The 27,068-nt window shown below is 36.0% G+C and overlaps 1 protein-coding gene across 1 annotated transcript; it reads left to right on the forward strand.

The window, feature by feature from the left end:
- The first annotated feature begins 931 nt into the window (after positions 1–931).
- LOC126972058 (protein inturned) lies at positions 932–26,836 on the forward strand. The gene is made up of 13 exons (XM_050818636.1): positions 932–1,241; positions 1,324–1,493; positions 1,586–1,686; positions 2,101–3,015; positions 3,159–3,400; positions 12,011–12,101; positions 15,088–15,268; positions 16,050–16,269; positions 18,322–18,418; positions 21,083–21,168; positions 22,298–22,480; positions 25,396–25,548; positions 26,312–26,836. The coding sequence occupies exons 1-13, from the start codon at positions 1,141–1,143 to the stop codon at positions 26,415–26,417; spliced, it is 2,646 nt and encodes an 881-aa protein (XP_050674593.1). The 5' UTR covers positions 932–1,140; the 3' UTR covers positions 26,418–26,836.
- The last annotated feature ends 232 nt before the right edge of the window (positions 26,837–27,068 follow it).

A 27,068-nucleotide genomic window follows, 5' to 3' on the forward strand; every position in this document is an offset into this window, starting at 1 on the left:
ACATTAAGTACATTATTTAGATTTTATAAAGATTGAGAAGCCACAGTTAAGTTCTTATGAGCTCTCTTCTGTAACATAAAGATAGTAATCGCTTTTGAGTGGGCATTTTAAAATTAAACGTGATTGATGTAAATTCTTGAAATATCGAAAAAATAAAATGATAAACTTATTTTAACGTGCAAGGGACAACAAAAATACTTTTATACCGACTTGGAAATAAATGAGGACGACTCCATCAAGTGATTTTTATTGAATTTCTTCAAGAATTTCACTTCTCTAAGCATGGTATAAATTATTTATCAGAACATTCTCAATGAAGATCTAGAGTTAAATGAACATTTATGATTTGAACGATCTAAGTAACTTTATTCTTATCTTGCTTGGTATAAATCGGTATGCGTAATTTTTTGTGATAATTAAGTAGATTGGACTTTGTAAAATATAAATTTGTAATATAAAAAATAATTTATATAATATTATAGTAGCTTACAGTGTGTCTTTGCTTTGATTCAAAGAAGCTGCAAAGCATCTTAAATCACTAACAGCCTGGGTGATTGACAAAATCGGAGTTGACTCCTCTTCGTCTTTATCATTCTCACTTAGGGCTCCTTTTTGTGTGTTACTCACATCCTCAATAAGATCTTCAATTATTCATTGTGCCACAACAATATGGAAGAATATTCAGGAAAAACCTGCGGTAACAGGGGCTGGGGCGTTCTTATTTTTCTGTTGTTGGCGTATTAAACGGGATACCGAATTGTATTATTACTTGCATATTTACATTTTACATAGTACACATTTACATTTTACACATTACATGATAGAATGTTTTTATGTTTTGTGGCTGATTGACCTATATCCACATCATCAGTAATGTTAAATTTAAAAAGTAAATTTGTTTACCTTTTGTTTTGTTTTGTTGTCATGTTAGGCGAGGTTAGCTAAAAATAAAAACCACTTATTAATTAGTATTAAATAGTTAAAAACTCAAGAGCTCAGTGCAATTTGCTATGATAAATAATGATAAAATGTTTAATAAACAAATAACAATAGAATAAATATTTTACATCACATTAAGTAAAAAATATTTTATTTTGTAATAATCTTCCTTCGGAAAGTTATTCGATTTCTTATTCGAAAATGTTAAGTCATAAAAGCAAAATGAACTACGAAAGTCCGTGCGACTCTGATAACGATTGGACCGAATCCTCAGATGATTCAAAGTGTTCTGACCGAGAGAGGTATATCAAAATACCCAATTGATCGCTAGGATTTCATCAGTTACATATATATTTTTATAATGATCATAACTTTTCCAAATAGCTCAGTACCTGAATGGGATTCGGACATCGGCGAAGATGGTGAATTAATTTACCTATTATTGAAAAACACTAATGAGGTAACTGATAGGAGCGGTGCACTCCTAGAGAACTATGAACCTTTTAAATTTCGTACTGACTTCAAAAGATCATCAACTCGTAGATCTACCAGAGGTATAATTTCTCATGTGAATTATATTTTTTGTAACTATGTTTTCCAGTGGATAATATTGATTGAAACTAATTTCTTACTTGATTTTTGTCAGGTCGAATTTTCAAGGTACTTAAATCTAAGAAGAGCAGAGGCAAAGATATAAGTGCCACTAAAAAGGATGTTGAAGATAACAATAAATTTGTTATTATTCAAGTATGTATATTATATTGAATTTTCTTTTGGCCATCAAGCACTATTTTTCATACTGGTTTCAAAGGTAGTTAATGAAATAACTCTGATAGTGAGACTTAACATCTTAAATTTTAAAGTGAGAACCCCAATTGCAATGTCATTCAGAATTTTTGGGTTTTCAAGCATCCTAAGTAACACTGTGGCTGGGGGTAACACACATCATCAGGTGGATGTTTCAAATTTCTTGCTGCTCTTTCTCATAAAAATATGTTCTGGAATGCCGACAAATATTAAGCTCAATAAATAATGTTAACTTTCACCAAATCACCAATATGAAAATTCAGTTATAATTATATTATTTGTTTTAATCCTAAATATTTGATTTAAATGCATACATTTTATAACATATTACAATTTTAATTTGTTTCTGTACAGGTGAATAAGAATATGATATTTAATAGCGAAACAAACTGTGAAGTTGAAAAACTTTTTGGCATTAGGCTAGCAACACACATAGATGGAAAGACTTTAATTGTTGATGATTTTATGACTGAAGCGAAACAGTTTTATACAAAAGTCAAAGTCGGGTATTATTTACACAAAATAAATGGCATTGAAGTCACTTCATATAATATAAATAAAGTACTCCAGAGAGTCAGTGAAGATGTTGATAGCCCAAAACTAACATTCCTAGTGGTTTCGCAAGAACACAATATTGATATAGAAAAACTTCTAACAAAAAAAATTGTACTTGAATCTGTTACAAATGTAATAAAGTCATCATTATGCTCTGTGCTATATTTATGTTGTAATGAAATGGAATATCAGAGTAATGATGATAATGGAGTTCTGTATTGCTATCCAAGACCTTACGGTCAAAATTTTTTATACAACACAAGAGGGGCCTATGTTACTCTAAATCACTTAGCCCCAAAATCATTAGGTACTAGTCCTCCTCTTGCTTCTACAGTTCTATACAATTCTAAATTGATTAACATAGCATATGCAGGAAATTATAATGACTTGTTGCTTGTTGCAATTCCAAATAATGTTGTAGATGTATTCAGTATTAAAAAGCTTATTGTCAGCATAGTGAAAGTTATAGAGTTTCTATATGGCTCTTTGAAATCCTGTTTTACAAAGCCGAATAATGTTGACAAGTTAGATTGTCTATTTTCACGGATGTTTGTATCATTAATGTACAAAATTGATAAGGAAAAAGTTAATTTGAATAAAGAGGTATTTGTTGAAGATATTCTTGGAGCCTCTACAGTGTCTTTGCCGACTGAAGTCAAAATACAGATTGATGATGCCATAACGGAATTAGAAGCAGCAGACTATCAAGAATGGGTATGTAATAAAAAATATTTTTTTTTACTTTACTTTTATGCAGAAAAGCTTAGATCATTCATACATCTATTCGTGATTTCAAAATGCAACGATGAATAAAATGTGTGAATTTGAAATAAAACTTTACTATCTTTTACTTTCAGACTGATGATATTGAAAACTTTCAAAGACTTTACACAGTTATTGGTGCTTGTTTGTATTACTCTGGACATTTACTAAGCTCACATTTACAAGACAACGATTTGAAAGAAATTAATGCTTATTTAAGATTGAATGGAATACTGCAATTAAGTGTTGATAAAGAGATTGAGAAACTTGTAATGTGGCGTGAAGTGTATATACACGAGCACAGGAATCAGAGTAGTTCTGACAATACTGATTACAGGTAAATTACTAATTATGACATCATCATGTTCACGAGGCATCCTTACACAAACAATTTCAAGCGGTTTATGCATCAAATATGTGATAATTTATATCTATTCTGTTTATCTTTATTACTTTTTATGAGATATTTGATATTCTTAAACAAGATTCATATATTGAATGCAGCACCTTACAAACTAATTTGTTATGTATATTACAGCCATTGCAAAATACTCTATTTGATTGAAAAGAGTTGCAGTTGATTTTCTTGTATGTTCTTCTCAAGAGCTCAACTTTTTCTGAACATATGTAAGACACAGATAAATTAGAAGAAAACTGGTAACTTTTTGCTACAAAGCATTCTACACTACTATAGTGCTTATATCTGACTGCATACAGCAAATTTGCTGTTCAGCTTATACTTGGGTGCACCAGACCAGAGATGACAGCAATACTCCATGTGTGGTCGAACCCGCGCTTTGTAGAGCGCTAGAATGTGGGCCGGCTTGAAGTATTGCCGTGCTCTATTAATGACGCTATGCCAATTTGGCTTTGCCCTCCGAGATTTCGAAACCCAGTACTCCGATACTAGGCGAGGCTTTAAGGGAAGTGTTGTCGAAGAGCGGTGATATACGACTAATGGGGTTTTCTGTGGTGGTAAACGCGCAAACTTGAGTCTTCTGGGGGTCAAATTGGCCAAGGTTCAATTTACCCCATTGCGCGACCTTCTCAAGAGAGGACTCTATAGAAGACACAAGTTTCTCCCGGCACTGGTCGAAGATTTCCCGAGAGAGACTTGCATGGCCCGTGTATACGGCATCACCAGTGCTGTCGTCTGCATAGCAATGTATGTTGGAGGTTTCCAACATATTGATATGCAGAAGTAAAATTCGTGGGAGATGGCACACAGCCTTGGGGGAGTAAGGTGTAAGCTTGTAAGGTGCTCCAGCGTTCACGGGCTTTGGGTTCGAGCAATAACCGTCGACAACGACCTTTATTCTGCGCCCATTGAGAAAGCTGGAGGTCCACTTGCATAAGCTCTCGGGAAGCCCAAATGATGAATGAATTTTCAGAGGAGCGCCTTGTGCCATACACGATCAAAGGCTTTCGCTATACCCAGGATAACTGCCAGGCCCTCCCCCTTGCTTTCGATAGCCGCCGCCTATCTATGTGTTAGGTATACCAGAAGATTTCCTGCCGACCGACCATGGCGAAAGCCGTACTGTCAGTAGTAGGGATTCGCCGGTTCTGGCTCACAGTAGTGGGGATTCGCCGGTTCTGCCTCCCCGGTTCTGGCTCACTCGTTTGGATGCCAACTAAAAAAAAAAAATTGGTGTCAAACTGGGGGTTTTGCTGTATTTCCGAGCGATTGCGCTGATCCGTTTTTCGATATCTCTTATAGTTTCAAAGTTAGCTTTTTAAGTTATACAGATCCATACTCATTACTAATCAGTGGTAATTAGCCTAATGATTGGTGAGCGACTCAATGTCGATTCATTGAAAGTGATAGATGTAATTAGTAAATCACCTCTTACATTCGTTACTACGATTAAAACGACAATTTTGTGCTGTGTTTATTATTAAATTAACAGATGATATAAATAAAGTATATAATAAAACATCGTTGCAGATTGTATCATTTTAAAAATATTTGATGAAACCAACTCTTCTTATTAAACTTAAAGTATATTTAGATATATAGATACATTAAACAGTACTCGCAACACATGCTGCGGTAAATAAATTCTTTACTCTTGTAGTATTGTAGATATACATTCTGCAATTGTTTTGTAAAAACCTCAGCTTGAATCCCTGAGCTGGACGATCATATGAATTGAAGTATTGTCTAATACCCTGCTCACCAATGTGTATTTGCAACCCAGTGAGAGCCTGGCTTATTTTCACTATCTACATGGCTAACAATATAACAGGGCGTTACAACGTATATCGACAATCGGTTTGCTCTGTAAACATTATTTTGAATACTGAGATCAATTTTGTTCAAATAATTCTGTATCTCGATTGTATTCATATTACCTTAGAATAATGTATTTAAAAGTTATTGGATTACAACTAACAATAAAACAAAACAACATTTTAAGTAAGTACATATTTAATTTCAAGTAGTAAGTTTAACTAACACTAATACACACCCTTACAAACGATCAAACATAAACATAACTGCGGTAATCTACTGAAATATTATGAGTTTTATCAATTTTATTGTATAAAAGCTTATTCAAAATGAACTTTGATTTATGAAATATGCAACTTGAGTTAAGTGATAAAGCTCTTTGTCATTTTCTTAATGTAACAAATTTTGAGATAAATAAAATACACTTTAGTTTCTGTCATTACTTCCTTTCGCAAATATATCAACAATTCGACCATCAGATTTTCTCATCGGGCCATTAATTATTTTTAGTATTAGTTTAAGATTTTTCTTCTGCCAAACATATTATAGAGATCAGGTAGTTATATCTTAAAACTAATTGACATGGTTGAGATTGTATAAAGGTTGCATTTCATCTAAGCATCAGGTGATTTAGATACAATTTGTGTCACTGACATCATTCAAAAATATTATAAAATTATTTACGAAAACTGATTTTCCACACCCACACACAATGCACCCTCTACTACAAAAAGGTTTCATATAATATAATGAGACGATTTATTGTTAAACTACCATTTATTGATTATATTTAAATAGAACAATTTATAAGTAAAATAATATACAGTACCTACATCATAACTTACTCCACAAGTCATATATCTAAATAAAATATGTATCTACTCTCATTCTTTTCAAAAAAAAAATCAAACTTAAAACTTATATAACATTTATTTTATTTTATGATGACTCCAAGGTAAGGTATCAATATAATTTGCTTAAATATACTGTTTGGTATGACAAACTAGATTTATTTATTCGTTGAGTGAAAATATTATGCTTTATTGACTTAAGTCTATGCATTGAACAATATTCAATCTTATTTTTAAATATGCATTATTCATTTTCATATACTTACTTAGTCACACTTATAAAATTTGGAGTTGCATTTTCCTGCAACATCTTACGCATATATTTAGATTTAAGTCCTAGGAATTCATTAAATATGTTAACTTTGTTCCATCTTTAAAATAGCCTAACTTCTTATTATTGCGTTTTAGATAACAAAATATTTCTTCTGCATTGTCAGATGTTTCGAAACGCAAATGGAAATCAGGTTTTATACCTCTTTAAAAATTTATATATTAAAGTATAAGTATCAGTGTACAATAATTTTAATATATTTCGAAACTTATTTAACATATAGTTATAGTAAAAGTCATCGTATTAGAGTTTTAGAAAAATCCAATATACCTGCAATATACCAAATAAATATGTTTATTGAGGAACAATTTAGTCTTTTGTAATTGAACTGCAACCAATTTTCTTTTTAAAATAGATAAACTATGGAATTCTATCTTGGCAATTAAATCATACAGTGCAATTTTACATTTACTCTTTATCAATATTTTCCATTGTTATTTAAATATTTAAGGTATTCATTAATTTATAAAAATCTTTTCGAAATCAGATGTAGGTAGCTTGTTTATGGATGTTTGTATTTAAATCTATGTAATTTTATAACCATGCGCTTTGTTTGAATTTTAAAATTCTATGATTTTTTTATAATGAGACGATTTATTGTTAAACTACCATTTATTGATTATATTTAAATATTACAAATTTATAAATAAAACAATATACAGTACCTACATCATAACTTACTCCACAAGTTATATATCTAATCTATTCTTTTCAAAAAAAAAAAAATAATTCAACCTTAAAACTTATATAATATTTATTTTATTTTATGATGACTCCAAGCTAAAGTATCACTATAATTTGCTTAGATATACCGTTTGGTATGACAAACTAGATTTATTTATTCATTGAGAGAAAATATTATGCTTTATTTACTTAAATCTATGCATTGAACAATATTCATTCTTATTTTCAAATAGGCATATCTTATAATTTTCCATTTTCATATACTATATATATATTTATATTCTCGGGGCATAAGGTTAGGTCAGAATGTAAATCATGCAGTTCAATTGAATATTCTTGGTCTACTTCTAAAATAAAACCAAATTCAAAATCATCCGGAACGTCAAAATTTATAGGGACATCTACCCATTCAAAACCTTCTGTAGGAAGGAATGGAGATATAGCCCGTCCGTAAAGGTTATTAGCATCAAAATAAGTTATCAACGACTTTCGTTTTTCTTTGTCCTGTTCTCGCATAGTCAAAGTCAAAGTTCTTTATTTGCCAGAAATATTCACAAGTAAAATTGTTACAAATTTAAGAGTAGGCACATGTTTCGTCATGAGAGACATGCAAATATTTCAGTGGTTTCGTTTTATAATATTGTAACCTATACTTATTTGTTTAAATTCGCTTTTTCATAACGATTCCTACATTGAGATATACAGTCTCAAATACCCGATCCAATAAAAGCTATTTGTGCAAAGCCCTAAAGTAATTCTTATTAATAATACCAAATATTTAAATAACAATGGAAAATATTGATAAAGAGTAAATGTAAAATCGCACTGTATGATTTAATTGCCAAGATAGAATTCCATAGTTTATCTATTTTAAAAAGAAAATTGGTTGCAGTTCAATTACAAAAGACTAAATTGTTCCTCAATAAACATATTTATTTGGTATATTGCAGGTATATTGGATTTTTCTAAAACTCTAATACGATGACTTTTACTATAACTATATGTTAAATAAGTTTCGAAATATATTAAAATTATTGTACACTGATACTTATACTTTAAAATATAAATTTTTAAAGAGGTATAAAACCTGATTTCCATTTGCGTTTCGAAACATCTGACAATGCAGAAGAAATATTTTGTTATCTAAAACGCAATAATAAGAAGTTAGGCTATTTTAAAGATGGAACAAAGTTAACATATTTAATGAATTCCTAGGACTTAGATCTAAATATATGCGTAAGATGTTGCAGGAAAATGCAACTCCAAATTTTATAAGTGTGACTAAGTAAGTATATGAAAATGAATAATGCATATTTAAAAATAAGATTGAATATTGTTCAATGCATAGACTTAAGTCAATAAAGCATAATATTTTCACTCAACGAATAAATAAATCTAGTTTGTCATACCAAACGGTATATTTAAGCAAATTATATTGATACCTTACCTTGGAGTCATCATAAAATAAAATAAATGTTATATAAGTTTTAAGTTTGATTTTTTTTTTGAAAAGAATGAGAGTAGATACATATTTTATTTAGATATATGACTTGTGGAGTAAGTTATGATGTAGGTACTGTATATTATTTTACTTATAAATTGTTCTATTTAAATATAATCAGTAAATGGTAGTTTAACAATAAATCGTCTCATTATATTATATGAAACCTTTTTGTAGTAGAGGGTGCATTGTGTGTGGGTGTGGAAAATCAGTTTTCGTAAATAATTTTATAATATTTTTGAATGATGTCAGTGACACAAATTGTGTCTAAATCACCTGATGCTTAGATGAAATGCAACCTTTATACAATCTCAACAATGTCAATTAGTTTTAAGATATAACAACCTGATCTCTATAATATGTTTGGCAGAAGAAAAATCTTAAACTAATACTAAAAATAATTAATGGCCCGATGAGAAAATCTGATGGTCGAATTGTTGATATATTCGCGAAAGGAAGTAATGACAGAAACTAAAGTGTATTTTATTTATCTCAAAATTTGTTACATTAAGAAAATGACAAAGAGCTTTATCACTTAACTCAAGTTGCATATTTCATAAATCAAAGTTCATTTTGAATAAGCTTTTATACAATAAAATTGATAAAACTCATAATATTTCAGTAGATTACCGCAGTTATGTTTATGTTTGATCGTTTGTAAGGGTGTGTATTAGTGTTAGTTAAACTTACTACTTGAAATTAAATATGTACTTACTTAAAATGTTGTTTTGTTTTATTGTTAGTTGTATTCCAATAACTTTTAAATACATTATTCTAAGGTAATATGAATACAATCGAGATACAGAATTATTTGAACAAAATTGATCTCAGTATTCAAAATAATGTTTACAGAGCAAACCGATTGTCGATATACGTTGTAACGCCCTGTTATATTGTTAGCCATGTAGATAGTGAAAATAAGCCAGGCTCTCACTGGGTTGCAAATACACATTGGTGAGCAGGGTATTAGACAATACTTCAATTCATATGATCGTCCAGCTCAGGGATTCAAGCTGAGGTTTTTACAAAACAATTGCAGAATGTATATCTACAATACTACAAGAGTAAAGAATTTATTTACCGCAGCATGTGTTGCGAGTACTGTTTAATGTATCTATGTATCTAAATATACTTTAAGTTTAATAAGAAGAGTTGGTTTCATCAAATATTTTTAAAATGATACAATCTGCAACGATGTTTTATTATATACTTTATTTATATCATCTGTTAATTTAATAATAAACACAGCACAAAATTGTCGTTTTAATCGTAGTAACGAATGTGAGAGGTGATTTACTAATTACATCTATCACTTTCAATGAATCGACATTGAGTCGCTCACCAATCATTAGGCTAATTACCACTGATTAGTAATGAGTATGGATCTGTTTAACTTAAAAAGCTAACTTTGAAACTATAAGAGATATCGAAAAACGGATCAGCGCAATCGCTCGGAAATACAGCAAAACCCCCAGATTGACACCAAACTTTTTTTTTTTTTTAGTTGGCATCCCAAACGAGTGAGCCAGAACCGGGGAGGCAGAACCGGCGAATCCCCCGGTCGTTGATCAACTGGTGACCTTCTAGGTATACCAAGAGGTGGCGCTTAATTATGCTCTCCATGACTTTGGAGAGCAGGGAGGTAATAGCAATAGTCCTGTAGTTTTCCGGATCCGAACTGTCTCCTTTTTTTTGGATCGGATGGACAAGGGCTGACTTCCATGATTCAGGGAATACGCCTTTTGAAAAAGAGTGCCGGAATAAACGCGTTAGCACCGGCGTCAACTCAGGGGCACACGTTCTGAGCACGATTGGAGAACTGCCATCCGGCCCGCTCGACTTCCTGACGTTCATCGAAAACAGAGCTCGTCGAACAGTTTTCCGTCTGAACTGTTGTACTTCAAGCATAGAACTCTGACACCGCGTGATGGTCGGCGGTGTTTTTCCGTTGTCGTCAAGAGTCGAGTTAGAGGCAAAAAGAAGATCGGCTTATCTTCTGCCGTATGGGCCAGGGTGTCATTCCTCATGTGCAACTGCGGCGGGGACGGCTGGTTGAAGTTACCAAAAGCAGCTTTCGATAACGACCAGAACTTGCGTGTTCCGGTCGGGTAACTTTAAAGCTGCTCGCCGATTTTGACAACGTGCTTCGATTTCGCCCGAGTGATTTGCCGCATAAAGAATCTGGAGGATTGGTTATATTTCCTCTTTAGAGCCCAGCGCCAATCCAAGTTCGATACGCCTGTTTTTTGCATTCAGATGTTGCTTTAACTGATGCATCTAACCAGGGCTGTGATCTACTACCGATCCGTATTACAGAGCTTGGAATGAAAATATCTGACTTGTAGTGCCAAAAGCGGCGGGTCGCTGGTGGCAGTGGCGTCGACAGAAACCTAGTAACTAGGATTTGTAGTCAGTAGAAGTCTAATAATAACGGCATGTGGCCATCCACATCCGGGAGCCGCGTTGGCGAGTCAACAAATTGGTTGACATCGTCGTTGACAATTGGGACAGACCATACACCAATGCAAAAAATATTGGCCTCCGGTCCTCGACACTAAGCTATGCGAAACATAGCGGCACTAGACCCATACTTCACGCCGGTATTCTGTGCAAGTGTGGTAATTAACCCGGACGAATCTGGTCCGATTGTGCTGACGTCATAAGATGGCAGCGTGACTCTCCCACTTCTAAAAAGCCATTACACACAAATAAAATTTGAAAAACAAAATTTTATGAACGATGTGGGATTCGAACCCATGACCTCCGGCGTTCCGTGCCGGTGCTCTAATCCACTGAGCTAACCGTTCCTCCCCTATTCTTTTTACGCTCCGGGGAAGCACATGGCATTGTGTAGAGATGTTGTATCATTGTGTGTCTTCTACCACATTTATCTCCGTTTGTATTCAGAAGAGCTGGTTTTCCTGATTTCTGCCTCCAATTCTGCCATCACATGACAAACATGATGTAGGGGTTTTCTTCCGTAGTAAAAGTTTCGGGAAATTTGACGTGACAATATTATATGGACACCTTCAAAAGGAGTTGACAACTATCTTTAGATATATATCAGCCGTTTAAGGCTGGCAACACTCCTGTGATTCCTCTGGTTCTGCAAATGAGAATGGAAGATATTATAAAAGAGTACTGACAACTAACCATCAGGTAACCTGTAGGCTTGTTTGCCTGTTTATTTAAAAAAAAATACCTATAAATTTTAGGTAATTTTATAACATATTCACTATAATTTTTAATTAAATTTCCGGAGAAGTGGTCTTAGATCGTAGGTTTTGTGATGATTCTGAAAATATTTTGAATATCTTAGACTAAAGATAGCATTGTCTTTTTGACAGGATTCCAAATGGCCGCTGGTTTATGCTTATAGTTGGTAAAGGACATTTTGTATTGGCTACACTTATGGAAGCTGGAGGCTGTACTGAAGATGTAAGATCTAACAATTTTAATGGTACTCTTCATACATCTTATACTGTAATTTCATAATTGAAAAATAAAAGGCACATTGACCATTCATGAAATTTAAGTATGTTACAGGTAGCGATATAATAAAAATCTTCAAATTAATTAACCTAAACAATACAAAAGACCTATGGGGCCATTCGACTAATATTGTAAAATACATACTTGACATTATAGCACCTGAATTAGCAATAATATTTAATAAATGCATATGATGAGGGTGTGTTCCCTGACCTCATGAAATACAGCAAAGTTATACCTTTGTTTAAATCGGGCAGTTCTTTTGACCCTGCTAATTTCAGACTTATTTCAGTGCTGCCTGTTTTTAGTAAAATGTTTGAAAAACTTTTGCTTCAACAGCTACAAATGCATTTTTGTAAATTAATGAACAAAAATCAATTTGGTTTCACTAGGGGCTTATCAACAATTAATGCGGGTACTAGACTCATTGAGCACATCTTTGACGCCTGGGAAGAGAAAAAAAAGAATGCTGGGAGAGTTTCTTGCGCCGCTTCTTCTCTCTCAGAGCGCCATTTGTTTCCGAAGCGGTAGTAATATCTAGTAGTTATTAGAAATGACATCAAAAAGAATTCTAAAGGAATCAATTTTGAGAAAATAAATGCCTTTTATTCCAACACTTATAATATACCTACACAAGACAGGTCCTTTCATTATGGGAAGTCTCAACCACTAATAATGTATATGTAATCTTTGAGTAAACGAAATTTATTAATTTATTTTATTTATTATAAAGATATGTCCTTGTTTTAAAAGGCATATATTTTCTCAAAATTGATTCGTTTAGAATTATTTTTGATGTCATTTCTAATGGGCTAGATACTACTACCGCTTCGGAAACAAATGGCGCTCTGAGAGCGAAGAAGCGGCGCAAGAAACTCTGCCAGCATTCCTTTTTTGTGCTCTTTTTAATAAAAATATACAATATTGTACTTTCATTGCAATAGCAATAGCTATAAAATAATCATAATCTAGTCCCAGGCTTTCCGATCACTTAGATATTCAGCTGTGGAGTAATAGGATTTCCGACAGAGGCATTTTTTTATAAAACATTTAAATTTATTTATAGATAATGCCTGAACAGTGGCTGGGACTTTATTATAAAAGTGTATACATTTACCCTTAAAGCTATTATGTATCTTATGAAGCCTACTAGAATTAGTTTCAAGCAATCCCTTATTTCTAGTGTTATAATAATGAAAATCACTATTAAGAGCAAAAAGGTGACGATTTTTGTGAACGTATATTAAGTTTCCATAAATGTACTGACAATGAACAGTCATAATATTTTTTTTTTTAATTTTTCTTTGAGAGACTGTCTATAAGCTGATATATAGCACGAACAGCTCTCTTTTGCAGAGCAAACACTATGTCAATGTCAGCAGCATGACCCCACAGTAAAATACCATACGTCATGATGCTGTGAAAGTAACGGAAGTACACCAATCTAGCGGTCGCAACATTAGTGCACCCTCTAATATTTCTAACAGCATATGCCGCAGAACTGAATCTATCTGCTAGTTGGCAGTATGTGAACCCCACTGAAGCTTTTTATCTAACGTGATACCCAAAACGACCGTAGTGTCCACAAGTTCCAATTTCTGGTCATTTATAAGTACGTTGGTTTGTACCTCCGCTGTGTTTGGTGTAATGAACCGTAAACACTTGGTTTTTTAACTGTTTAAGTGCAGATAATTCGTCTCAAACCAACTCACTATCTTTGAGAGTGCATTGTTTACCTCGTCATCAATATCTGCACTTCGTTTCACTTTAAAAATAAGTGAAGTATCACCAGCAAACAATACAATCTCATGGCTATCATCTACCACAAACGGTAGATCGTTAATATATATAAGAAACAAGAAAGGACCGAGAAAATAACCCCACGGAACACCTATTCCCACAGGTTTACCCGAAGACCGTTTGCCATTTATATCGACTATCTGAACTCTTTCGCTTAAATAGGATTTTAACAGATTAAGGGCTCTATTTTTTACTCCATAATGCTTTAGTTTTAGGAGTAAAGTTTCATGGTGGACGCAGTCAAATGCTTTTGACAAATCACAAAAAAATGCCCAATGCATCCTGTGACTCTTCCCAGGCGTCAAAGATGTGCTCAATGAGTCTAGTACCCGCATTATTGTTGATAAGACCCTAGTGCAACCAAATTGATTTTTGTTCAATAATTTACAAAAGTGCATTTGTAGCTGCTGAAGCAAAAGTTTTTATTTTTTTTTACTAAAAACAGGCAGCACTGAAATAGGCCTGAAATTAGCAGGGTCAAAAGAACTGATTTAAACAATGGTATATTTCATTCAACTTTGCTGTATTTCATGAGGTGAGGGAACACACCCTCATCTATGCATTCGTTAAATATTTTTGCTAATTCAGGTGCTTTAATGTCAAGTACGTATTTTTACAATATTAGTCGAATGGCCCCATAGGTCTTATGTATTTTTTAGATTAATTAATTTGAAGATTTTTATTATATCGCTACCTGTAACATACTTAAATTTCAAATCAGGGGAAGATACTGGTACGTGTAATTTAAGCATATCATGTGCTGCTTTTGGTGAAGAGTTAAGGTCTTTGGTCGTGATAATCGGGATTTCGGAGAAGTATTTATCAAATTCATTTGCAATTTCTATTTTCGAATTTATAACGCGATTATTAATATTTAAAGAGGTGTTACGGCAATTCGATCTACCAGTTTCATTGTTAATTACACTCCAAGTCGTCATTTATGTTCGGAATAGAATTCACCGTATTCGCCATACTATTCAGTATGCCTAGTATACAGAAAAATATATATGACCAAAAACACGAAACAAAATTGAGTTACATAATATGAAACTCGAAACAATGTCAAATCGCTGAATATTTTTGGAACTTCCTGTATATTTTGAATTTTGATTTTGGGGTTGCATGATTACAGGCCGTTGGAGTGACCCCACCCTCGCCTTTCTACGTTGAAGAGTGTGAAAGTTGCTTGGAACTCCTTTTCGACATGGGCCTTGACAAATACCTGTTTACCATGTTTATTTCCAACACGCAACCTCAAGTGCAGACGTCGCCAGAAACGTTAACTAAACAGGGGAAAAAGAAGGACAGTGCTTGTAAGTAAATTTTTTAATTTATTGTTTTTGACTAAAACTTGTGGTTATTATGCTAAATATAAATATGGAGGTGTGTACATTGGTCATCGACCATATACGGTCTTACAACACCAGACGAAATACAAACAATTGTTCGTCTTTAAATTACGCGCTGTTTTTATAGGTAAACATGACGTCATCAACACTGCTGAACAAATACATAAAACATCATCGGCCAGTTACAAAATATAAACTTGGCATATAGTTATACCTGAGAATAATCCAAGAATATGCAAACGTTGACTATATCGCTGACAACACTGTCAATACTACGACAATTCTTGGCCTATGGACTTGCATCATATGTCCCTAAATAAAAAAAAATGAAAATGACAATTCTGAAGTTTTTCCAAAGTCAAGTAGCCTTGCAAATAAACGCGGGAAACGTTATACGTCCACATAAACAAATCGCAGGCAAAATGCCTATTTGAAAACATTTAGCATATTCATGGTTTATTCCAATTATAATTTTATGCCAATTTTATTTTTAAGGCTATTAGGCTTTTCTCTTTATAATATCGTGAACATTAAAATAGTAGTATTTGACTAATGCGAGTGTTACACATTGTCCCCCTAAGAAGGAGATCTAGAAAGGTCTTCAAACTTCGCGTTAACTAAAATTAAAAAAAAGTATATTTTAAGCAAAATCTAATGTAAAAACACAGTTACAATTACACGCGTTTTAATCTTTTAAAAAGTGTATTTAGTTAAATTGAAATTGAGTTTCCTCACTGTATTTCAGCAAAAGAAATAATTCGTTCAGCAACTTTGAAGCTGTCGAAGTCCCACACCGACAAACGTCGTCACAACTCGTCTGAACACATCAACACCGCTGAACCCATCCATCATACACACAGTGTCAGCCATCACAACTTGTACGCGCAGTGGTATGGCAAGCAATACCGACATTCTAGTTTGGATGTCAGTTATTCTGAGGATTCAGGGAGCCTCAAGAGTACTAGGTAAGTGTTTTTTTTTATATAAGAGGGGGGAAATGGAAAAGAGGCTCACGTTATGTAGTAGTATGCCTTAGGCTTGAAGCTGGTAGGCTTATTATTGCATCTCACTAATAATAATAATTATTTTAATTCCGTTGATCAGATCGCTTCCAAACTTCACAGAATCACTCAAAAGGCTTATCTGAAAATTTCATCTAAATCGGTACAGCTATTTTGAATTCTGTATATGTATATACTGTGTTGCAAGAATTTTTACCTATATAAATACCTAAGTGTTTATCTACTACGTGGGCGGCACTGATAATTTCGGGAATCAAGGAAGAGACACAACATTACTATTTAAAAACGTATTTATTGCTTTTCGAAGTATTCTCCGCGAAATTTTACACATTTATCCATACGATGGAACCAATCATTGAAGCAACCATTCCATTCGGAAGTTGGGGTCTCCAAAATGGCCGTTTTGTAGGCGTCCACAGCTTCTTCGGGTGAGGAAAATCTCTGACCACGCAATTTATTCTTTATTTTAGGGAAAGTATAGAAATCATTAGGGCTTAGGTCGGGGCTGTACGGCGGATGGTCTAATAATTCTATCTTTTCTTGCTCTAAAAACTCTTTTGTTCTGTGCGCGGTGTGAGAACTCGCATTGTCGTGATGGAGGATGATACGGCGGTTGCAGTTCTCTTTCGCGGAGTTCAGAAACGACCTGTGGCAAACAAATGCTAGGATACTATTCTGCATTAACTGTTCTTTGTCCCTCAAGAGGAATAGTCGCAACATGGCCGGTTTTGGAGACAAACGTGGCCACCATTTTTTTTGCAACACTCCGTGAACGAACAATTTTTGTTGGCTTTAACTAATTTTCGAACACCCAAACTCGAGACTGGTTTAACATCTTATGTCTCAAGGTGACGAGCGCAATTGTAGTAATCCCGTTCAGAATTTTTGGGTTTTTCAAGAATCCTGAGCGGCACTGCATTGTAATGGGTAGGGCGTATCAATTACCATCTGAGCTGAACGTCCAGCTTGTCTCGTCCCTTATTTAAAAAAAAAAAAATTGAATGATCTGAAACGGAGAGGATATTACGAAGAACTGCCAAATAATCACCCATGGTGATACGACCATAATAATTATAAATACATAAATGGTTTTTTTATCGAAATTAGTTGCATGAGAAGAAAAATAAATGTTGAATCGTAACCGTTTTCAGTTATCCTGATCTATTAATGGGCTCGAATTAAGTGATGTATACCGGTTAAACAACTTTTTGTCGAATTCAAATTAATTTTGATCAAACTTTTTTATGAATTACTAGTTGACCCGACAGACGTTGTCCTGTATATCTATACTAATATTATAAAGAGGAAAGATTTGATTGTTTGTTTGTTTGCATTGAATAGGCTCCGCAACTACTGAACCGATTTGAATAATTCTTTCACTGTTGGGAAGCTACATTATCTCCGAGTGTTATAGGCTATATAATATTTTCAAAAAAATTAGGGATCCCTTCTAAAAGTCCCGTAATGTAACCCAAGGTGTAAAAATACGTACGCGAACGACTTCGCGGGGTATCAGCTAGTAATAAATAAAATAATGTTTTTTTATGAATTTGTCAATAATATATCATAACACCAAGAATTATTTCGTAAAATATGCTCCCTGTTGTTGTAATGAGATTGTTTTACAGCAGAACTGTCAAACCGTGCGTCAATAAATTCTCTCATAGAAAATTTGTCCATACAAAACAGATATCGGACGACGGGGGACACATCAAAGGAAAACAAAATTGTTGTTTTTATTTAATTCCGAACACTTTCATATTTATTCACCTTTTAAACCTTCCCTGGACTTCCACAAATAATTCAAGATCAAAATTAGCCAAATCGGACCAGCCGTTCTCGAGTGTTAGTGAGACTAACGAACAGCAATTCATTTTTATATATATATAAGATAGTAATAAAGAAAAATAGTATATTATCGGAACTGAATAAAATCTACAAAATCCATAAATATAGTCACTAATAACACAATATAAACTTCATGTAAAATTTTAGTGAAGTAAGTGAAGACCGTGTGGCTGGCAGACGGGCAGACAGAGAACAGAAGAGCAGAAGAAATTCATCTGGATCTGATTCTGACTGGGACAAACAGGTATATTAATACTACACATGTCCTAGTTCCTTTGATACACTAAGTTTGATAAGTTTTAATTGAAGATATTGGCTTGCTTTGGCAGTAAATTTAACCGTCACGGCAAACGGCATGATGCTCTCTCATGACGCCACGCCGCCTCTACGCTACCTCTATTGATCCTCTTGTTGTGTCTACCATAGATTTAAAATATACTAGCGTATAGACCAACAAAGCGTGTGAGACAGAAAAGGAAATCGAATTTTTACTGTAACCGATTTTGATTGACAAGTCGTAAACAGTCAGCCATGCTTGGCATTAGCTCACAGTATATTGATTTTAAAACAAAAGCATTATTTGTGTTTCGGTTTGAAGGGCTTCGCTTCACTCATTAGTGAAAGGATTGGCCTACTGGAGCCTAAAATATTGAGGCTCAACGCGAAGAATGCAGAATGGCACTGCATTGTAGTGGGTCGGGTGTATTACTTACTATCAAGTTAACATTTTACTCGTCTTTTATCAAAAATTAGAAGACTAAAACTATGTCGAAAGAAAAAAGTAATAAAGAACCTGTTTAAAATATACTGTTACTTACTATAATAATTGTACTTTCTGCATGATGTGATGTCTTAATACAACTTTTTTTTAAGAAATGAGAAATTGTCTTGTGCCATAATTCGGCGAGTGAACATCTCGTGAGGATGCCTCGTGACGTGTCGAATTGGTTAGACTCTTAGTGGAATTAACACTCAAGAAAACTCAAATCATTTGGAGGAAAGGACAAAAAAAAATTGTTTGTGCTTAAGACCAAACCGGACTACTGGAGGACTACCACCGTCACCTTGTTTCCTAGGACACGACTGCTCCCTCGCCGCTTGCCGATGGGCGCTCACCGGTACACTACCAGCGGGCTCGACCTCGCTGAGCGGCGGGCGCAAGTAAACCTATCTCCATATCTATCGCACTGCAGCAGGATACCACCGGATATGACATGGACAGGAAATTATGGACCAACTGGTCCAACCCAGAGCCCCGCCTGTAGTTGCAGGCAGCGATGATATTAATGAAAGAGGCCATCGCCCCGAGCAGTTACCCCGAGGCCCGTGAAGGGCTACGCGGATGACCCAGGAGTAGTACTGTCTGTCATGACTCGCCTCAACATGAACGAGCAAGTCACGAAGACCATTGCGTCGACAAACGTCGCGATGGCCTTCTTCGCCCAGTGCTCTCCTCAAGCCTCCCTCTGAGGGTGAAGGTCTTCGTGTACAAGACCCACCTACGCTGCGCCTGCGTTGTACGCGCTCGTGAGCATAACTAACCGGAAAAGGTTGCAAACCCTACAAATCAACAGAACAAGATCCTCCGCTGCATCACGGGCGCACCATGGTACCTGAGGATCCAAACAATCCAGAGGGACCTAAGAGTCGAGAGCTTGGACGACTTCACTCGTCGTCTCGCCGTCAACATGTTCGAGGGTGCCGACTCGTCGGATCTCCATCACCTGCGAGATCTGGCCCCCTGGCACGCACGGCCACCTGACGGCCGCCGCTACCCGCGCGATATCGTGCGGGACGAGGATGAAGAGTGACGTGTTTGCGCCTGGCCCGGCTGATCTCTCTCTTCTTGGAGGCTGATAGCCAGGTCCCGCGCAAACCGGCGACAACTCACCAGACCTGACACCCGAGCTGAGGGAACAGGCACTCCTTCAGCTCTAAAAGGATGACCACAAAGAAATAAACCGTGCTGAAATGAATAAGACGACAGCAGGGAGCAACCGCTCCCACCCCAATGACCCGCCCGTCCCCACGGGCGGCGAGTGACACCTGCTGCAGAGGACGAGAAGTCACGATCAGCATTCCCTCACCACGCCCACGCGGGCGCGGCAAAACTGTCATGGGCGTGACCGTCGAATGGTCCCTCAAGGCCAAACACCTCGGCGTGACCATCGACAGGACGAATTCAATGCGGCTCCATGAGAAGAACGTGGTCGCCCAGACGCGCGCCGCATGGAACCTTCTCCGCCCCGTGCTGGTGTCCCACTTGCCTCTCCGTACGAAGTTGTGCGTCTACAAGGCGTACGTTCGCACGCGACTCACCTAGGCGACCCCCGCCTAGCGCTGACAAGCGAGAGGGGTTGCAAGTTGCTGCGAGCGCAGCAGTCGCTGACGCTCCGCACCATCTCCGGAGCACCACGCTTTGTACGGAATCAGGTCATCTCCAGAGACCTGCGCATGGACAGCCTGGACGACTTCGTTCGTTACCTGAGCAGCTCAGTGTTATTTCCCTGACGTAATCCGCAGATCGCTCGCGACACTACACGGCCTCGATCGCACTGCAGCAGGCTACCACCAGATACGACAACCACGGACCAACTGGTGTCACCCAGAGTCCTTCCTGTAGTTCCAGGCGGCGATGACATCACTGAAAGGGGCCATCGCCCCATACGGTTACCCCAGGGCCCGTGAGGGGGGCCTACGCAGAAGAACTAGAAACTGTCTGTATTTATTTAATCCTACAAAAGTTATCCAACGATCTATAACTAATATTAGGTATGTTCAAATTTGAAATTATAATTATAGTTTCACTAAAATAGTCGTGAGATATCTGTCGTTATGATTTCATTTATAGATAACAGCACAGCAAATGTGTTTTCACTTTTAATAAGTTTTAAATCTTTTGTTTCAGGATGGAAGCCGTTCGAGTAACATGGATAACATGTCGGATATCAGGAAGTCATTGTTGAATGAACTGGACAATGTTGCTGTCAAATGGTAAGAGTACGAGGCGTACATACAACATAATCAAATGCAATTTGAATTAAACATTTACTGTGTTATTACAAAAAAGTTAAACACTTGTTTAAAATAAGTTATGTTAAAAAAGTGCTTATATTTAAACACGAGTCGAAGCTTGTCTAAGGTGTGTCTAAGGGATAGATTAAAGAATAAAGAAAAAAAAACTAAAATTTATAAATAAATAAATATCTAAATATTTGGTAACAAGACTCAAACCATAATACAATAAAAGAAGAATATTTAAATAAGTTTTCAACATACTCGGTTCCATATAAAACTCCCGTCACGTTAGTGCGCTTAAAAAATCTTGATGTAGGTTAGACCTCTATTTTGTGACTTTTGCATCGGATTGATTATATTCATATAGAACATTATAAATAGCACGGACTAGTAAAAAAATAAGGACACAGTGTCACCTTACATAACAGTGTAGCACCAAAACAAACCAATTAACGTGTAAATAGCCCCACGCACACACACTACTACAGGCAGATAGGTGGCCATTATGAGAAGTGTCATCGTCTGTGACAGATCAATTTGCGTCTCAATAAAATATTTTAATGATGCCGTCATGCGTAAAGTGTAAAAACGATAGTATATAAGTATTTGTGGCAAATATGATTATTTAAGGGAGAAAAAATTGTGTAACTAGTATCCCCCGTAACCGCACACACACTAGCATAAGAGTGCTTCACTTGCTAATATCACGGCGCGGAGTCCTTCTTTTTTTACTCGTTCGTGATAAATAGATGATAAATGTTATTTATCTGTCATCAAATAGTCTGACTACAAGTGCGTTCCGTTTCTTTAAGTGTACCTGAACACTTTGTGTAGTTTGTGATGCTTCGTCAGAATTAGACGGATAAACACAATAATGGTTGCATATTACACTGTAAAAAAATACGTAAAATTATTTGCCTATGTCTCATATTATGGTCTGCTGACAATTTTGGTTGTTGTTAACAAATGTAAAAAAAACATCAAAATAGTTTTACCGTTTTATTACAAAAGAAAGCAATATTTAAAACTAAATTTGGTAATTACTTGTAGGTGCTGTCTTCTTAAACTTAGCAAGATTTTTTTACATAGACTATTTAATTTTCAGGATAACAGCTGGACAAGAAAACGTACTGTTCCATTTTGTGAATTTCGAATCTGAACGTGGAATTTTGCTTGCGCCAGTCAGAAGTATCGAAGCCCAAGCGAACAACCTTCTGTATTCGTTCATAGTGGCAACTTTTAGGTCGGCTTGTAAAAGGATACATGAATTACTGCAACATGGAATAAAGTAAGTATACTTTTTTGGGCTCCATAACTGAACTGTATTATTAAAACTCCATAATTCCTCCGTCTCTGCGTCTCAAACCATAGACGTAGAATATATATAGTGTGTAGATCATCTGACGAAGCGTTACCAATTTTGATTTGTCAATGTGTACATTAACTACTGGTAAACCACTTCTATACTAAAGTATTCGCAATGCCGCCTGCAACTATATAAGGCGCAAATTCGGCCTCACATTGAGCACTGTTCTCATCTCTGGGCGGGCGCTCCCCAGTACCAGCTACTTCCGTTTGACCGCATACAACGAAGACTGGCTCGAATCATCGTAGATCAAGTCATCTCCAATCAGTTTCATTCTTTGGCGTTGCGTAGAGATGTGGATTCCGCATTTATAACGTGGGAGTGCTCAGAGGAGCTGTTCGGATTGTTTCAGCGGCCTAATTCACCCGCATCACGTTGAAGTCCGGCATTCTACAACCGTGCGTTTTGCATGAAAGTTCCTGCCTCGCTCAGCCTCTTTGTGGAATCAATTACCAGATGCTGTTTTCCCGAACCGATACGACTTAGGGACCTTCAAGAAAAGAGCATACTTCCACCTTAAAGGCCTGCAACGCATCTCTTGACACCTGTTGTTGCGGATATCCACGGACGGTTACCTCACCACTCCCCATCCCGTGAGCTTCTTGCCCGTTTACCCCCTCTTATATAAAAAGAATACTATCGACCTAGTGTGCCAAGCGTGGCTGACTGCTTACGATCTGTCAATCAAAATCGGTTACAGTAAAAAATAGATTCCCTTTCCTTTTCTATATTGCTGTATCTCCATTCTATCTTCCCTCTTGCACTAAATAGTTAATGTTTTAATGTTTGATGGAATGTGTCAGGCAATAATGAAAACCAATATGGCCGCCATGCAAATGAAATATAAAAGGTTTTATAAATATTTATGTATTTATGCGCACACAATGTGTCTATATGAATTAAAAAAATTAAGTAATGGCTCTGCAGTAAATCATGTCACTTGACTGCAAACTATGAAATGTAATGGTAATATTATTAAAAGAGCGCAAAGAAAGAATACTGGGAGAGATTGTTGTTTTATGTAAAAGGAGGACAAACGAGCGTGGGAGTCTCCTGATGTTAAGTGATCACGGTCGCCCACATTCTCTTGCAACACCAGGGGAATGACAGGAGTTGCCCTGTACTTTCCCCGGGGCATAAAACTCCGAGTCCTAGAGCCATCGAGTCCTCTCTTGAGAAGGTCGCGGAATGGGGTAAATTGAACCTTGTCCAATTTAACCCCCAGAAGACTCAAGTTTGCGCGTTTACCACAAAAAAAACCCCATTTGTCGTATCACCGCTCTTCGACAAACCTCCCTAAAAGCCTCGCCTAGTATCGGAATTCTGGGTCTCGAAATCTCGAGCGATTGCCAATTTCGTGGCCATCTGGAGGGCAAAGCCAAATTGGCTTCAAGGAAACTGGGCGTCATTAATAGAGCACGGCAATACTTCAAGCCGGCCCACATTCTAGCGCTGTACAAAGCGCAGGTCCGGCCACACATGGAGTATTGCTGTCATCTTTGGTCTGGCGCACCCCAGTATCAGCTCGATCCATTTGACCGCGTGCAACGCAGAGCAGCTCGAATTGTCGGGGACCCACTGCTCTGTGAACTGCTGGATCACTTGGCGTTGCGTAGAGACGTCGCTTCATTGTGTGTCTTCTACCGCATTTATCACGGGGAGTGTTCCGAAGAGCTGTTTAACCTGATTCCTGCTGCCGAATTCCACTTTCGCACGACACGCCACAAGTTAGAATATCATACCCACCATCTGGATGTGTGGCCGTCCTCCACAGTGCGGTTTACAAGGAGCTTTCTTCCACGTACTACAAAGCTGTGGAATGAACTTCCTTGTGCGGTGTTTCCGGGACGATACGACATGGGTACCTTCAAAAAAAGCGCGTACACCTTCCTTAAAGGCCGGCAACGCTCCTGTGATTCCTCTGGTGTTGCAAGAGATTGTGGGCGGCGGTGATCACCCGTTGTCTTAACAACAGGTCACCTGTTGTCTTAACAACAGGTCACCTGTTGTCTTAACAACAGGTTCGCTCGTTTGTCCTCCTATTTCATAAAAAAAAAGTGTCGCCGGCCTTTAAGGTGTACGCGCATTTTTTAAAGGTAGATTTATGATGTATCATCCCGGATACACCACACAAGGAAGCTTATTCCACAGCTTTAATATGTGGTGGAAAGTTCCTTGAAAACCGCACTGTAGAGGATTGCCGCACATCCAGTTGGTGGGGATAATATCCTAATTTATTGCGCTATTTCTTCTCTTTCAGAGAGCCATTTAGTTCCGAAGGTGTATTAGTGATATTAATGGACCTCAAAAAAATCATTTTGAAAAGATTACATGTAAAAAGTAATTTTTAAGCACTTTTTTAAGAACCCTCATATAAATAATTGATAAATGTATATTATTTGATTTTTATGATCGTAAATGACACAAATTATAAATATTATAATTAGGAATGCATTTTTAATTATAACTGTGTAATGCTATCTATTAACGGCCGTTTTCAATAACGTATCGTATCAGTTACGGATACATTGCTGTCACCAGTTTAATCACAAGATCTTATCTATCCATAGTTATGTCCAATATAATTATTATAGTCAAATGCTTTATGTCGATAGGTTATTGAAATGTAAATAAGCGTAAAAGGATAGATTTGTCTACCTTTAGTTAGTTAAACTAAGGATAGATAGGTTATTGAAAACGGCCGTTAGTCATTCATAGTCACTATTCGATCTGTGTTCATAATGTTGCATCGGAAAGTGGTGACCCTTTATCAAGCGTGTGTGGACTATAAGGTTGATGATCTCAGTGAAAATTCGAAGGTATGTTTTTAATTTCAGATTCAAAATCAACCAATCTGCTTCAGAGTGTCTCAATAAAATCTTAGTCGCTGTTAAAGAGTATGGCATATTGTTTGAAGCACCTCAGGAGATATTAAACCAGTGTGGAGTTAGTAAGAAACATCCAGAGACATTCTCTTTTTGGGTTGTTGGGTATGTTTAAAAGTAACACTATCATTTGAATAACTTCTTTTCTTTTTGACACTTTCAATCGTAAATTCTCTATCCTCACAGGGTACCTAACCTATTGTGATACAGGCTTGACTTACATTTAAATATTAAAATCATCATTGATAGATAGAAAAACATCTAACAGTTAAGTTCTTAATACTTAACTACATGAAAATCTTACAATAACTGAATACTTCACAACTGGCCTAGATTGTTTGAAAATATCACATTTTACTGCAAAATTCAAATTCCCAAACATACCCTTACCATATAATTCTAATGCACTAGACGATGCGTGACCAATTTTGTTTTGTCAATGTGTACATTATTAAGTGCATTAGCTAGTGCGTTACTATGCAAAAAGTGCCTTAAAATTATTTAAATTATTGTTTGTAGAAAGAACAATATTGTAAAAATCTTGCAACGATGGCTTTGACAATAAATTATTAAATAACAAATATGGCAGTACGGGCTTGAAACCTTTACCGATTCTAATAATGGACGAAGAAATAAAAAAAAATAACGAATGTCGCAAACGTCAGAAAATATTAGGAACCAACTTCACCCTGTTACTTTTGTGTTACAGTTATGCGCGCCCATCTTAAAATTTCACTCTCATCAAAATCGGTTACATTCACAATAGATTTGCTGGCCTATCTTGCTATATCTCCGTTTTAAATGTTCATTTCTTTTGCACGCTTTGTCTACATGACATCGAACTCAGATCTGTTAATTTTTGTTACAGCCGGGTATTTAGTGAGCCTGAACCAAGGGAGCTATATGTGTGCTATCACGAATCTGTTCCTCAGGATCTGACAGAAGTTGCATATATGCTATCATATTTAGAATAATGTGCTCGGTGCACAATGGATTCGCCGGAAAAACTACTAACACCATCTAAAGTACCAAGCACCTTTTGACAGCTAACGGCTTGGAAATATTTTTGACCCGACATATCCGGTCACATCTATCTATGGATTACGTAATACATCTGGCAGCATGGCAAGAGTATTCAAAATACACATCGAACTTGCGTTGTGATATACCATCATATCTGTATTATAGAAAATAAATGAGACAACAGAAAGCCATGTTACATATAATTTTGAAGGTTCTAAATACGGGAGTTACATTGGTCCCGTATTTAGAATATAAGCTTATATGATATGTGTAAATAATTATATTTTTAGGCATTTTAATTGTGACTGAAATCACAATCCGTCCACATAATTATTACGTACTTAAAAAGTATTATATTTTTATACAATAATTTTAATGACTTTTATTTATTGCTCATTAATTCTGAATCTCAACAAATAATTTAATGTCCATGTCTATGAAAATACGTTATGTTATTATATCAGTAAGTACTTATAAACTACCTTCTGTTGGCCTGCCACAGAATGTAACTCCAGTGGTGCGTCCAGTGTGAATTAAAAAATCGTTCATCAGTTATCAATATTGCGCAAATGTTGCAACGAACAGGAATTGCATGAATGTTG

The sequence above is a fragment of the Leptidea sinapis genome, chromosome 25 (genome assembly GCF_905404315.1).
Source record: "Leptidea sinapis chromosome 25, ilLepSina1.1, whole genome shotgun sequence".
Lineage (NCBI taxonomy): Eukaryota > Metazoa > Arthropoda > Insecta > Lepidoptera > Pieridae > Leptidea > Leptidea sinapis.